Below are 15861 nucleotides of genomic sequence, written 5' to 3'. Positions count from 1 at the left end.
GCCAAGTGCCTGTGAGGAAGAGTCTTGAGACATGCTGAGGACACCCCCTCAGAAATTTCAGAGATTAGTGCCAGTGACTTAGAATTATCCCTCAAAGTGAGAGACAAATTGTTGTACGTGGTACTCATCACCAAGAGAATAAAAAGATTTCAAATAAGCAACTTAATGATGCACCTCAAAGAACTAGAAAAACAAGAACAATCCAATCCCAAAATTAGTAAATGGAAAGAAATTATTAAGATCAGAACAGAGCTAAATGAAATAGAGACACCCAAAATAATAGAAAAGATCAATGAAACAAAATGTTGATCTTTTGAGAAGATAAACAAAATAGACAAACTAAATAGGCTGACTAAAAAAAGAAGAGAGAAGACTCAAATCACAAAAATCAGAAATGAAAGAAGAGACGCTACAACCAATACCACAGAAATACAAAGAATCATTAGAGACTATTACAAACAATTATATGCCAACAAATTTGAAAACCTGGAGGAAATGGATAAATTTCTGGATACTAACTCATCACCAAAAGACTGGATTAGCTGCTCTGACCCATCACCAGGTAACCTCGTAAGGCTGCAGGTTTGGGGGCCGCAGCAAGCAGAGGCTCCTCACAAGTCCAGGCTGCTATGCAGGCCTTATGGAACAGCACAGCACACCTGCAGGGGCCCCATGTGTCTGCAGCAGACACAGACACTGCAGGGAGAGGTTGGCAAGCCTCAACAGGAGAATCATATCCAGACCTCAGGATTTGGATAAAGTCCGTGCCTTCATGTTCTGACTACCTGTCTCCACTTTACAAGCAGCTCCTGGCTCCAACTGGGCCCTGGTACAGATTGAAGATCTGACTGTGGGAAATGGAGAGACTAAGTAACTTGAACTGTGTGTCATAAACTAAGTGCTGTCTGTCTTACTCACTGAACCATTGAGCTGGACGTATGCATTGATCTTCTCTTACGAAGAGTGTCGTGCTTATGAGACTGGGCCCACGCAGGTCAGGAAGGTGCACAGTAGCTGGGAGGAAATGGCCTGCTTCCCGTGGCAGCTGTTTCTGCTGCTCTGCCACCTCTCCCTCCAGCCCCGCCTGCGTGGGGCCACGTGTCAAAGAGACGCACAGCCACTGACACAAGCTCAGGGAGAAAAGGACCCTTGTGTGAGAAAGAGAGCAAACGGACTCTTCATCTGGACTTTCACATGAATTCAGACTATAGATGTACGTCCTCACAGGGCTTGTGGCATCAGGCACTCCTGCATGGGGAGTCAGGAAAACTGCTGCAGGAATGACAGACTGTGGTAGCCTGACATTCATGGCAAAGCCACCCTCTGTCTCCTCAATGTTGTCTTTTTCTATCGTTGTGAAACAGCTTTAATAAGCACTGGATTGTGCCCCTACTAATTGTAGAGACGGTGTCAGGAGGGAGTATGGACGAGTCTCCCCATCCCCTGAACAGGAAGGCTGATGGCACGTCCTAGGACTCCTTTATGCAGATGTGACCTTTTCATGTATCGAGGAGCAAGCATGGTGGATGGAGCTGAGCAACTTCCGACCGCTCCTCCTGACCCACTTCCAGCCACCTCTTCCTGCTCTGTGTCCAAACAATCTACTTACGTGGTCAGCACCAGCAGTTGCTCTTGCACTGTGGCTCTGGCGAGTCCGCCAGTGGGAAGGACGGGGAGGAAAGGAGCAAACTCAAGACGATTCCCACAACCCCCTCCCTGAACGACCCTCAGCAGGTGACTGCGCTCCTGCGTGGTCCCTCTCCACACAGCTCCCTGCCTCTCCAGGTCCTCCTGCGCCTCCTCTCCCTAGCCCCGAAGGACTGCCCCATGCCTGGCTAAATTCCCTTTCAGCTCTTGCTCCTGCACTAGGGAAACATAAGAGAGCCAGGCAGGGCCGAGGGCCGTCTGATGTGTGTGATCTTTATTTTAAAGTAAAACCCATCAGCCCAGAGGAATGATTTACCTCAGCAACATTCAAGCGCTTAGATGAAGGGACAGAAGCGGCAGAGTGGCACCTGTGTGTAGGCAGATGTTTTAAGAGCAGAAACAGAAAGCTAAGTTAGGAGGAAATTGACATGGGAAGTTAGAAAAAGAGGAGCGGCCAATAAAGTGGAGGGCTGGGGGGGCAGGTATTCTAGACGGTAACCTGGAGCAAATGCCTGCAGAGCGGGAAGCATCAGAGAGTGGAGATGAGGGACTCCCGCACGCGCAGTGACTGCGGACAAGCTCGGGCTGGACTGCGGAAGGGCGTGGAGACGAGGAAAGACGGGAGGAAGGAATCAAACAGCGACGAGGCTGAACGTCAGGAAGGCTGCGGGGTGTGAGGGAGAGGGAACGAAGAGGACCCAGGAGTGGAGGGGAGAGGCGAGGTGACGCCTTATAGGAGAGGAGATGCGGACGGAGAGAGCACAGTCGCGTGCTGGAAGCGGCACTGCCACCAGGCAGGCGCCAGCGCCTCCTCCGGGCGGGCAGGGAAACGCGGAGGTGTGGGCGGTGCCCCGCGGTGGAGAGCAGCGGGCGGGCGTCGGTGAAGGGGCAGGGCAGGGCCGCTGTTGGCGCCTCCCCGCACACGTTGGCGCAGCGGCACACGCTGGCTTCTGTGGGAGGCTGTCCACCACCAGATTTGAAGATAAAATAGGGTTGCTTGGCACCTGTGTTGTCAAGGAATCCAAAGACGGCTTATAAATCCGAACAGCTCCGCATTCTGATAAGCTCTCCCAACCTTTCAAGAAGGAAGCAGGTTGCCATTTACAAAGGCCAACTCTAAACTGTAGAAAGGGCGCACCTACCCCGGGGGTGCCAGTGACAAGAACGGGACTAGAAAGGTCTCTTACTTTCCTGTGCTTGGTGCCTTGAGCATCTTAAGCCTTTTGAAGTCAGATACTTCATACAATAATCACTTCTGAGCAGAGTCCCTGGTAAACACTTTCATTTCACGTGTCACACACAGAAGATGGGATCTGGAGGAGAGGTTCTTCCTCTGAGGCCCCCCATGATATGGAGGCGGCGGAGCAGACCAGACCTCAGCTGCGGCGCAGGGCTCCCTCTTGCTCTGCTCTCACCGTCCTTTCCTCGCACGGAATGCTCCGCAAAGGAACCACATTTAATAGACATTGACGGAACCACCAGAGTCCCGCGGGGAGAGAGGCTGAGTGACTGACCACACTTCCGTGCGCATGCACCACCTTCACTGTGCAAATTATTACTCTAGGCTGCTAAATATGTAAAATATTTAAAAGACTCTTATGATCTTCTGCAAGTCAAACTTCTGGACTTCTAATTAATAACTTAAAAACTCCAGAGAAAGTTTAAATGGATAAAATGTAATTTTACACAATGTGAACTACTGAAAACTGACACAAATAAATTCCAAAATGTTTTGCCAAGGAAAAGTTTGTTTTTAAAATATATAAAATGTTTCTATACAAGCAGTATATGTTTTCCCAGAAAGAGACTATATATTCAGAGGGCATACACTTTGAATGATTATTTTAACGTGAAATGCAATTACATAAAGGAAAACTGTATATAGTCTCAGAGATGACAATTAAATAGCACAAGCTATTTGGGGTGGATCTATGTCTTTTTCTACACAGAGTAGCAAGAAGTGTCTTGAACTATACATATTTCCTATAGGGGAATCTTGGGTAGGCTATCTTGTATGTCCTGTGTTTTGTCCTTGGGAAGAAGGGACATATAGAGGAGGCCACGATTCTCCAGCTTTTACCCAAACAAGAGTGTGAGCACCAGAGCTCTACTCCAGGGCATCTCCATTCCCTAGCATCCCCAGGGTAAGCACCTTTTCTTTCTGTGGAGTAATCTTGAGATAGTTTTTTGACTGATGTTGGTTATGCTTCAAGTTTCCCTTAGTCTTCAAACGATGGTTTCTATTAATTCCATCCCACCACAACATGCGCAACAAGGAGATAACACATCCCGACTGTGCAGGACACAACCATCATTGGGAAGCCCAACCTGAAATACAAAGAGAAATGGGTTATGGCATCTGGTATCCACTGAATACTGTGAAATATGAACTCATTATTATACTATGTTATTGCAAAAAAATATGGCCTTAGGATCTTTATAATTCATGAAGTTCATAACCTTTTATTTCTAGAAATTGAAAATTTAGTTTAGCCTAGACTATGTGGATACATGCTTCTATTAGATATTCCTCATTGTGTGCAATTTTATTTGAAACCAGCTTAAAGTTTTTTCTGAATTTTTACTGGACATTTGGAGCCTCAGCTTGTTCACCTATAACATTAGATGGCTGGTCTTTCATTTACACTGGCAATGTGGTGCACTGGGCTACTATTTAAATCTCAGGATGTTTTCTCCAACTTTGTCAACTTCCAACTATCCTTCTCTGGAGATTTCCCAGAGAGGCCATATTCCCATAGCCTCCCAAAGTCTTTCACACATAAAGCTGGGCAGAGTTTGAAAGGTAGGATGGGAAAATAAGGAAGGGAAGAGGGGAGAGCAGGATTTTCTGCTGTGTTTGATGATGTGTGAGATGACTGGATAGGCACACGAAATACAAAAACAGCCATAAGAAGATGAAGGTGCCCCTCACTGTATGCCTCCTTCAATGCACCTGTTTCCATGAATTCAATCCTAACTTACAAATACTGATGGATTCCCGTTTGGCTTTTGGAATCCATGCTCTGTAGCCTTTGCTTAGTGCTGCTTTGTCACTAAGATAAGTCTCTGCAAAGGTTACAGTTGTGGTTTCAAAAGTCTTAAAAAGTCAGCAGCAAGAGCCTAGTGTGTGATAATTGCAATAATAAGGATTATGACATTCTTCCTTCCCTCGACATGGGTGTGGGAGGAAGCTACTCCAAAAGAGCCGCAGCAAGGTTCTACCCACAAAGCTATAATTACGCACAGAAACTGCATCCAATAGTGGAATGGCTCCCTAAATTCTTCAGTGGATTTGGACATTTCAAGAAGATGGTAGGATTCTCTTAGCTTCTCTTCTGACACATTCCTTTTTACAAAAAAAATAATAATAAAGGATAAATAAATGAAAGATTTCAGGAAAACTAAGTTTCTTGAGATTTATCAACTTTGTTTTTGAACACAGCTGAACATGTTTGCAAAATGTCAGCCCTGGTTGTTGAACTCTGGAAAAACACAACCCATGACAGACAGCATCTGGTCAACTCCAGGCATCACAGACATCACAAATCTTCATAGAAATACGAAGCAAAGGCTTTGTTCCACTGACACGGATTGTGTGGGATGAGTCGATGTCAGGCAAGATGCTGAATATCTCAACTGGGCTCTGAGACACTGGCCATATTTTGGAGCGAATCTGCCTTGCCGATGGATGGAGCCCATAGGAAGCAGACCTTGCTCTTGGGGAGCCCATGCCCAGAGGAAGTTCCTCGCGGGTTGTGCTGCCATGCTCCCAAGTGAGAGCCTCAGTATCTCAGGGATGGCACCACCCTGAGAGGGGCACGGCCTGGGGTGATGAAAATAAAATAGCAAATATAAGCCCTAACATCAATAATTACATTTAATATGGAAGGCTTAAATATGACAACTAAAAACAGAGATTATAGAATACATTTAAAATACAACAACTCCCAATCCAACTATGTATTTCAGAGCAAAGAAAATTTCCAGGGCAGAGAGGGACATTGCATATTGATAAAAGAGTTAATCCACCAGAGACTATAGTAATCCTAAATGTATATTTGCCAAACAAATGAGCTGAAAAATACAAGAAACAGGAACCAACAAAACTGATGGGAGAAATTGGCAAATGGACAAAATAGAATGTCGATGACAAATCCACAATTAGAGATGAGACTTTTACTCTCCTCTCAACAACTGATAGAATAAGTGGAAAACAAATTCAGCAAGGATAGCAGAGAACTCAACGATATCTTCTAACACTTGAATCTCACTGACATTATACAACACCCCATCCAACACCAGCAGAACCCACATTCTTTTCAGCATCTGGGAAACATTTAGCAAGATAGATCATATATATCCCAGGTAATAAAACCTCAACAGATTTAAAGTAATCAAAATCATGGAATTTATTTTTTTGACCATATGTAATCAAACTAGAAATTGATTATATAAAAGTACAGAAAAATACCTGAGTATTTCAAACTTAAGTAACATACTCCAAGTAATTCAAAGATCCAAGTTATTGTCACAAGGGAAATAGAAAAATATGTAAAATTGAATAAAACTGAAAATACAACATGTCACATGTTGAGAAGGAAATTCATAGCATTAAATGTTTGCAGAGAAAATATCTTAAATCAATAATTTAAGCTCCCACCTTAAGGAAATAGAAAAAGAATATAAAAATAAACCCAAAAGAAGCAGAAGAAAGGAACCAGTAAAGATAAGGGCATAAATTCATGAAATCAAAAACAAAAAACAGTAGAGAAAATCAATGAAACGAAGAGCTGATTTTTTTAAAAAGATACATAAAATTAACCAACTTCTAGAAAGCCTGACAAAGCAAAAAGAGAGAAAAGACATAAATGATCAATATCAATGAAACAGAGGATGTCATTATATCCCTGGCAGGTAGCAAAGGGATAGAAGAGGGTACAATGAACAACTCTACACATATAAAATTAACAAGGATGAACCAGGAGGAGGTGAGAAAGCCCTGGTGCTAGGAGGGCCACTGGAGTACAGGCTGACCAGACACCCCTGTGTGTCCTCTCAACAAGGCACAGAGTCTCGGGCAGGCTGTCCAGGGCAGCCAGGGAGCATTTACTGTTCACTGAGCTTCAGAGGAACTGATCAGCCCTGGCCAATGCCAACACTGACCACAGAGTTCTCACTAAGGAACCCCAGGATACAAACTCCAACCTAGCCAGTGGGAAGAGAGACTATGTGTGTGTGTCTGTGTTGGGGAGAGAGAGAGAGAAATGGGGTGGGGCGGATTTACATCAAATGCCAGCTGTAGAGTTTTAGATCCTGGCTTCATCATCTGCTAGTTGGGTTCTGACATGCCAACAAAGAATACTTACATTCAAAGACATTCGCACATATAGTAAGATCCCTGAAAGAGCCCCTAACTCATAAAGAAGCACACAGTAGGAGTTTCCTGAATGCAAAACATGCTTTTCCAGTCCAGGAAGAATTCATCTAGGTAAACTGCCCCCTTATTTTAGAACAGGAGGCAAGGAATTACAGTTGCCAGGCCAAATCTGGCCCACCATGTGTTTCCATAAAAAAGGTTGTATTGGAACACAGCCTCTTCCATTCATTTACTCACTGTCTGTGGTTGCTCTGAGTTAGCATGGCAGAGAAGAACTGAGCAGGTGCCACAGGGACCATGTGGTCCACAGAGCCTGACGTGTGTACTGTCACCCTTCACAGAAGACATCTGCTGCCCCTAAGAACATCAAGTCCCGTGAAGGTGAAGATACTTGTTGGCTTCTTATGAGCACCACCCAAAATACAACGAAGTCCAGACCGTTCAGCCAATAGAAACATACTGTAAACTACTATGTGGTCTCAAATTTTCTAATTCCACATTTTAAAAATAGTAAGAAGGTGAAATTAAGTTTAATAATATTTTTTCATTTAACCCAACATGTCCAAAACATTATTTTTCCATATAATCAACATAAAATTTTAATGAAATATTTTAATTCCTTTTTTATTCCAAATCTTCAAAATCCAGTGTAGTTTCTAATCACAGCATGCTTCAGTTTGGACTTGCCACATTTCAAGGCTTGGTGGCCACAGGGGTTGGGTGCTGTCCTACCGCACAGTACCTCTAGGAGGGCCAGTGTCCCACTGAAAGCATTTGGAAAGGCAGGTGTACAGCTGAGAGCCGACACACGGCACACTCTTGGGGTGGATACCCAGGGAAGCCTCTGTGAGCAGGTGGGTCTGAGATAGGCCAACTTGGGGAGCAAACACAGCCAGGCCAGGAGGGCTCCCCACCTGACACACCTCTGCCAGGCAGGAAAGTGCACTGGGGCGGCCTCTGCCTTCTACACTTCAGAAGTCTGAAAAAATTCCTCTAATATTAGGGTCCAGACAAGTGATGAAGGTGTTTACTGTCCACAAGTTGGTATGCACCTGAGAATTGCGTGTTGGAGGGGCCTGCTGCTCCCTGCTGGATGAGCTGCGCCTCCACCCAGCCAGAAGCCAGCTAAAGGAGATTTATTTCGAAAGAGGAAGTAATGACTTCCTGTCGCTGCCATATGACACTGATGCTCCAAGTTAATTAGGAGCCTTCCATTCCTTGGATGATCCATTTGTTACACTCCTCGAACCTCCCAGAAAAGCAATGCCTTCCCCAGGATGCTTAGGAAAGCATATTTGCTCACTATCCCACATCGCATCCTGCTGTCCTTCCCTCTGGCATTATTTCCAGTCCATCCTGGCTCTAACATTACACTGGTTACAGAAAACAGACAGAAACACTTGAGTGTCCAAGCATAAATCAAGACGGGAAATGTCAGATGTCCAGACATACCCTGCATTGCATGTGTGGTATTTAGTTTTAAGTTAATAATATGCCTGAGCTGACACATACTTCTCCAAGGAACAAAACCTTCCAGTTCGCTGGGAAATGGGCTGTCCTGAACCATCCCCGGAGCATTTCCACAGGTGCTTGGCACACTCAAGAGAGACCTGCTTTTTAAAAGGAGATGTTTGGTGATGAAGTCTCCCACTTGAGTTTTAGACAGAAACGATTCTTCCTGATTATTTTTCCTTTCCAAAAGGCTTTTATAACTTAATCAAAAAGCCATTTTGCTGTTGGCTTTCTGTAAAGGTGAGGCCTGCTTCTGCGCAGGAGGACAGTTTCTGCATCTAAAGGCCCATGGAGGCTGATCCCAGCTCACACAGGTTGCCCTACTTCCTGCAGCTGATGGGCCCCTGGAGATCTGCACTTCTCAGCTCTTTGGCTTGTCCTTGGTCCCTTAGGCCTCAGGAAAGAGGTCCCTTTCTCATCTTGAGCCCCATTTGAATGGCCTTATGACTCATCTCCTGGGTTTCCTTTTCATGAGGAAAGGCTGGAGAAGTCTCCTGCCTCGTGGGAGCAAAGCCCCATCACTGTGCCTCTCACAGAAAGAGAAAGAGGCCTCCTCCAGTGGGCAGGAGTGAGGCAAACTTGCGCGGGGGCCACAGAAGAAAAGCACATTCAGGGTGGGGGGGTGTAAGGGGGGCTTTTCCGTGTCTGCAGGGCCCTCCCCATCACATTAGTTAGTGACTGGCTGCCAGCATCAGTCTCCAGAGCAAGGGCTGGGGAGGGTGCCAAGAAGCAGTCACAGAAACCATGCAAGGAGCAATGCCTCAAGGTGAAGCAGCCAAGGGGAAAAGGAAAGACGCCCGAGGGTGAAAGGCTAGTGTTTGCTTCCGTTCCATCAGGACAGACACCTGCTGGGGTGGTTTCTTTTTTACTCATTCAGAGTTATGAAATGTACCTGTCTTCCTTAGCCAATGAAAGAGAAAGACATTGAGCACACCATCTGTCTTGGTGATCCACTTCCTAAGAAAAGGCTCTCTGCTTTCTCAGGACTCACTGGGTGCCCTCGCAGCCCCCCACCCCCACCCCCGGGCTCCCAACCAGCTCCATCTTAGGCCATCCTCTGGGCTGCGACTCTCACCTCTCCTCCATCAGCCCCGCAGTCGGCCAGCCTCTCACTTCTTTAAACAGTTCCCCATGTTGGGGAAGCCCTGTTACTCCTGCTGAAGGTCCCCACTGAACATGGATAGAGTCACCCAGCCCCGTGGACACCTGGCACCATGTGTAGGTACCCACAAGTTTCTGTCCTCGTCTAAAGCTTCCCAGCCCCTTCTGCCATATTCCCATCTCCAGAATGTGACCTTCCTTCTTCACACTTTTTGAAGAACATTATGCTTATCCAAGTTGACCAGCAGCGACTATGGTCATCTCCACGTGGTGAGCTCTTTCTCCTTACCTTTCTGTCCTTCTTTCACGAGTTAAGCGCAAACTCTGGGTCACATCTCCTCAGCCCTTCTCTAAGAACCTTCTCCACCAAATGCCTTGTTCTCTCACACCTTTGATGCCTCCCAGTTGACGGGCTTCTCCTACTGGCCTATAAATACCACCAAGTCTTCCTTTGTCACAGTAGATCGTCCCTCACTCCAACCCCTCTCAGATCACCTACACCTTCATCATTTACACAGCACTGTGTGGGGGATAATATGTTGATAAGGTAAAGAAAGGATCACTTGGTCCCTGCCTGCAAGAAGCCCACAGTGAGAAAGGCAGATATAAAACCAAATTAGCGCTACACTGTAATGAGGGCCACACGGAGGCCTGTGCTCCACACTGCAGGGAGCTCCAGAAACAAGCAGTGCTCCCGCCAGGCAGTCCCCACCGGCAGACACGGGGCTGAGCAGAGCGGAAAAGGTTTTCATGACAAACAACTTTGAGTTTGGTGTTCAACAGCGAATAGAAACTTCATAGGCGAAGAAGAGAACAGGCATGGGAAAAATCAAGAGAGTATTCATTTGTTCTACTACTTTCTAAAATAATTTTAATGATTTATATTTTTCCAGAAAAGCAACCATTTTACTAAAATTCTAATTTTAATTAGCAAATATATATAATATTCTAATATAACTTCACTCTTCTTTCCCTCTGCTGCTATGGTCCCTTTTTACACACTTTTTAACACACTTTTGCTTTTCCATTCTTTTTCTCAATTGATGCCCAAGCTTCATTTACACTATCAGTAATGTTTACCCTTAAAATCACCTCCTGCCTATTTCCACTATTTTTAGTCTTCTACTTCAGTAAGCTTGGCTTTATGTTGTTTGGCTCTTAGCTCCTTTTCTCCTGTGTTACTTTGTTCATGTATTATTTTCCCTCAGTTTAAGAATAATTAAAATAACTAAGGCCAGACTTTATTCCTAAGTACAGCTCCAAGGCCTGCCGTTAACTCTGCAGTGGTGCTGTGGCTCCTGGGATCTGAATGAGCTGCCCGTACACCCTAGAGGGTGGGCAGAGCAAGGCCTCGAGTGTGAGTCATGTTTTGCTGTGTATCCTGAACAAGTAGTCAACCTCTCTGAGCCTAACCTTCCTGTAAAGTAGCATTTTCTGCAAAGGAACTAAGAAATAAAGTGCATAAAGTGGTGCTTTAGTACCTTGTAGTGCTAGTACTTCATAAATGTTCTTGAAATGATGTACATTATCACTGTTTTTCTTACTGCTACTGCAAACTCTATTAATACTACAATTACTATTCTACTACTACTATTATAACTTATTTTGATTTATTTTCTGGAAAGTGGATCACTTGTTTCCTCTTATTTTTAATTTGCAATTAATGCACTGTAGTCAGAGACCAGCTTGAAAAGAATCTGTTATGAAATCATTGTCTTCATAGCTTAATATATGATGAACTTTTATAGCTGTTTTGTGGACTCTTGAAAAGAAGGCATATTCTCCATAGAAAATAAAGAAGACTATATATCTAATAATTCAGTTCTCAGAGGAAGAGCATGTCATATGAAAGTCTTCCATTGCAATGAAGTTTATATTCATTTCTCCTTTTATTTTCTGACTGAATTTATTTTATATATTTTGACGCTTTATTTTTGGCAATTAAAATATTGACTCCGTCCAGTTGAATTTTTTAATATGAAGTCTAATTTATATAATATTATATATATTTCTACCTTTTCTATTATATCATTTCAATTGTATTGGCCAGACATATTTTTACTCATAATTTTATTTTTGCCTCATATATTACTCTAATTTCTGTTTTTAAAGCAGAATCCACCTATAAATTGATTGTTAATCCCTACTTTTGATTAATCACTTTTTAATGCTGTTTGGCTTTCCTTATATAATCTTAATTTATGTTTTGTGCTTTTTTATTTTTCCTTTGTTTTGTTCTTTAAAATTTTTATTTATAAATTTGCTTTTATCAATAGTTATTTAAAATTTTTAATTCTACTAATACTTTTAAATATTTAATAATAAAAAATATCAAGAATAATTTATATATATCAATAACAAAAGATAAATATATTAACCAGTATCCTTTGATCCTCCTATGCAAGACAAACAGAATAGGAAGTTTTGATTTCTCTCAATAACATCTCAACATATTTTATGGTATTCATTAATTTAATGAGATTTTAGACTCCAATTATATTTTTTAAATTGTTATTATTTTCAGTATGTATCTTCAGTTCAGATACATTTTGATTATTTAATTCAGTTTGATTTAGTAGTCTATTTACAAACAATCATTATTTTATATCTATATAAATGTGTTTAACTGATCTTAATGTTTGTGATTGGACATTTTCTCACCAAAAATTACATAACATCAGTGCTCATCTATGGAATACATATTTGACTAATCATTTTCAGGAAATGATAGCAGTAGTGTCTCTTCTGAATCCCAACCCAGGCCCCTGTCTCCAAATACGAACATTCTAAGGTCCTGAGGTACTGGAGCTAAGGGCTTCAACACTGAGGGAACACAATTCAGTCTATAACAATGTACAACACTAAAGCCCTCATGTCCACCCTTGAATGGGGCTACTTCCTGGCTTTCTTTTTTTCTCTCTGGCTTGCTTCAGCATTTAATTTTAATCCTTGACATCATAATGTGCTCCTCAGCCTTTATAGTCTGTCAGTCATAAAATTCTAAAATTTTTGTTTGGGTATATATTTCAGGCCTTTTTCCATTTTTATTTTATTTATTTTTTAAGTTTATTTATTAATATTATTTTTTTAGATTCTATGATGTTGTTGTGGAGCAGTTGGGGGAGAGAGGAAGGAAATAGGGTGGGAGAAGGAGGAAGGAAGAGGGGCAAGATTGAGGTCTGTGGCACCTCTCTCATTCCTGCAGGGGAGACCAGGGGGCTTCTAGCTGTGTCTTGGTCACTGCTGGGATGGTTGTGGGTGTTGTAGGGGTGTGGCCAAGGCCCTCGGCCCCCCACTGCCCCAGCTCAGGAGAGCCCAGGGCACTTCTTGTGGCAGCTTGGTGGTTGCCACTGGGCTGGTTGCAGATGTTGGAGGGGGGCATGGCTGATGTCCCCAACCCCTCCCCCGCCCGACTTAGTAGCCCAGGGAATTTCTGGTCCTTCTAGTTTTCATAGGTGTTCTTTGGTGAAGTGAGACCTTTATTAGTTAATATCAAAAATTGTCTTTGGTCTGTGAGTATTTTGTTTTTTCTTTCAGTTCTGTATTAGATTATTTGCTGTTCCCACTACTTGAACTTTGCACTGGGACTAAGTTTTTGTCCTTTGCTTACTTCTAAAATGGGGGAACTTCCTGTGGGGACCAGTACTTGAGCCCTGTGGTTGAGCTACATTGCTGCTTTGCTGCTAATTCCCTGGGGAAGGCTTTTTGTGCAGTTCGGGTTCTAATTGTTGACTTTATAGGTACTTTCAGCTCTCGTGAGATCCGGTACACCTGGATTGTGTAGAAACTCTGGCCTGAGCCTGAGTCTTTTCAGCAAGCTGCACCCCCTGCTGGTCCATATTCCTGACCGGTCTCCACTGAGTGGTCCTACACTGACTGGGGGGCAGAGCAGCTGTCCTTGCTGTGCCCCAGTGGTCCGAGTGTTCTACTGGTGGGTCCATATCCCTATCACCCATGCTCCAAACCCTTCTGATGGGGCAGGCCCTGTGCCAGTCCCTTGTGATGACTCACCGGCCTCTGAGTGGCTCCTTTTTTCAGTTGTTGTGGCTTCTCATTCCTATATGGGTCCACAGGAACCCTGTTAGTAGTCTTGCTGGCCTGGGGGCCACCAAGGCCCTCTTCTCCCCTGCCACCTCCAAGCAACTCCATCCAAGGGGCACAGCAGCAGCGGCTTTTGTCAGCTCCTGCTCCATGCACTCACCAGCTCCAGCCTTGAAGCAGCCGGAACTTGAAATGGTTCAGGTGATTCTTTCTTTCTCTCATCATGGCTTCTCTTCCTTCATGAATTCCGTAGCTCTAGCGGCCCCAGCTTGGCTGTTGTTGCTTTTTAATAGTTGTAAATTTGTTGTTTGTGGGAGAGAGTGACACTGACAACCATCTATTCTGCCATCTTGACCAGAAGCCTCCCTTTTTCCATTTTTAAATAACTTTCCCCTGCTCTCACTGTGGCTCTGGCCTGTAGTGCTGCCTGTTTGGGCAGCTGCATTAACCTTCCTCATGGTGGGGTCATTGCCTGCCCCTTTTCTTTACTTCACTCTACACCTTGCCCCTTCCCTCCCCCTCCTTCCTTCCCTCTGTTTTATCTTCTTGCCTCTTTCCCTCCCTCCTTTAAATCTTTTAATTTTGTTTGTGTACTTTACCACCTATAATTACTTTATCCTCTTATTCATCATATTAGAAAGTAAGACGATTTTGACAACCTTAAAAATAACTTAAATGTTAAAATTAGAGTAAAGTTCTAGGCTTTTAAAATGAGAAAGTACCTTGTAACCTTGTCTAAACCTTCATTTTACAGAGGAGGAAACTGAAGCCTGAGTAATAAAGTGATGTGCTGCAGTTAATTCCTTAAATACATATTTTTGAGCACCTACCATGTGCGGGGCACTATTCCATGTGCTGGCGATATATTGAAGTGGAAAAAAACGTGCAGAATCCTCTGTTCTATTGTGACCTATATTCTATTTTGAAGAATTGGGAATTGAACTCAATTCTTTCTCTTGCTCTCTGTCTTTGCATCTCTCTTTCCTCCCCTTCTGTTATATCGTAATAGTCCTTTTATATTTTCACATATACAATGTCCAAGAGTGATGAAAGAACATGTATGTTTAAATTAAATCTATAGTTGGTAAGTCTGTTTCTGGGGGAAACAAGGCCCCAGTGGAGTAACCTCAATGAGATGAAATAAAAGAAAAAGACAGTTTGAGCTTCCAGATTACATGCCTCTGTGACAAAATACAGCTGTCTAAAGAGAAATTTAAAAATGCAGAGTCTCCCAATAGAATATCACTGGGGGTATTTTCTAATGCAAGTTAAGGAACAGTTGTATCACAAATTTCATTGTCAGGGACATATTAGATTTGTTGACAAAATCAAAAAACCACAGCAAAAAAATGTCCAAAAAGTGACATTTCTAAGAATGATCAGTCCTGTAAACATCTGTTGTTTGTTTTACTGGTAGTCAACTCTTCTCTCTCATCTATGAAAAAATCTGTCCAAAGGCTGACTAAGCAGAGCTGTTGTGTGTGTGTCTTGAAGGGCCCTGCCTCAGCAGAATGGAGACCAGAGAGAAGCTGACCCTTGCTGTCCCTGTAGTTCCTAATTCAGCATCCTTCTCCCTTCCAGTTCATCATTCTTTTCCCTCATTGCTTCCCCTGAATGTGCCACTGGGAGCTCCATCTTTGATTTATTTGCTCACTTAGTAATATACATTGAAAGCCTATTATCCCCATAGGGGCTGTAAAGAAAATAAGACAATTCTTGCCTTCAGTACTTAATACATTTGTAAAGGAGACAGACCTGTAAACAACTACACTAACACAATGTGATGTGTGTGATTATTCTGAACTTATTCTTATTAGCCCTTGTTTATTAAATAATTTATCATACATTTATTACACTGGACTCTGGGATAGATCTATAGGATTACAGGAAAATGCACAAGGTGTACTCAGTAGCACGAGGCATAGGCATGTGCCTAACTGGGACCAGTAAGACTGCATACCCTGTTGTGATGACCGACAAATATTCCATTAAGAAGGCATTGTTCAATGGACCTTGAACAGTGAGCTGGTTACCAGCTTTCAGGGTCTGAATGGGAGGGCACTCCAGGTGGGACCCAGAGCATAACCGTGAAAGTCATCCTGGACAACACATGTGAAGGTGAATTATTGTAAAGAAAAAGAGGGGCCAGGTTGGGGGTTGGGTTCTGGAATTTGTTTCCCCAC

At 43.4% G+C, this 15861-nt stretch overlaps 1 protein-coding gene across 1 annotated transcript in view; it reads right to left on the bottom strand.

Annotated features, from left to right (window-relative positions):
* Nucleotides 1-3890: 3890 nt before the first annotated feature.
* Nucleotides 3891-15861, bottom strand: part of OCA2 (OCA2 melanosomal transmembrane protein) — a 309735-nt gene continuing 297764 nt past the window's right edge. The window contains exon 23 of the mRNA XM_063091522.1: nucleotides 3891-3975. Within this exon, the coding sequence (XP_062947592.1) occupies nucleotides 3891-3975 (85 nt within the window). The remainder of the gene's footprint in view (nucleotides 3976-15861) is intronic.

The sequence above is a fragment of the Cynocephalus volans genome, chromosome 3 (assembly GCF_027409185.1).
Source record: "Cynocephalus volans isolate mCynVol1 chromosome 3, mCynVol1.pri, whole genome shotgun sequence".
Taxonomy (NCBI): domain Eukaryota; kingdom Metazoa; phylum Chordata; class Mammalia; order Dermoptera; family Cynocephalidae; genus Cynocephalus; species Cynocephalus volans.
The sequence above is the reverse complement of the archived record's forward strand: the minus strand, read 5'-3'. Positions and strand labels throughout refer to the sequence as shown.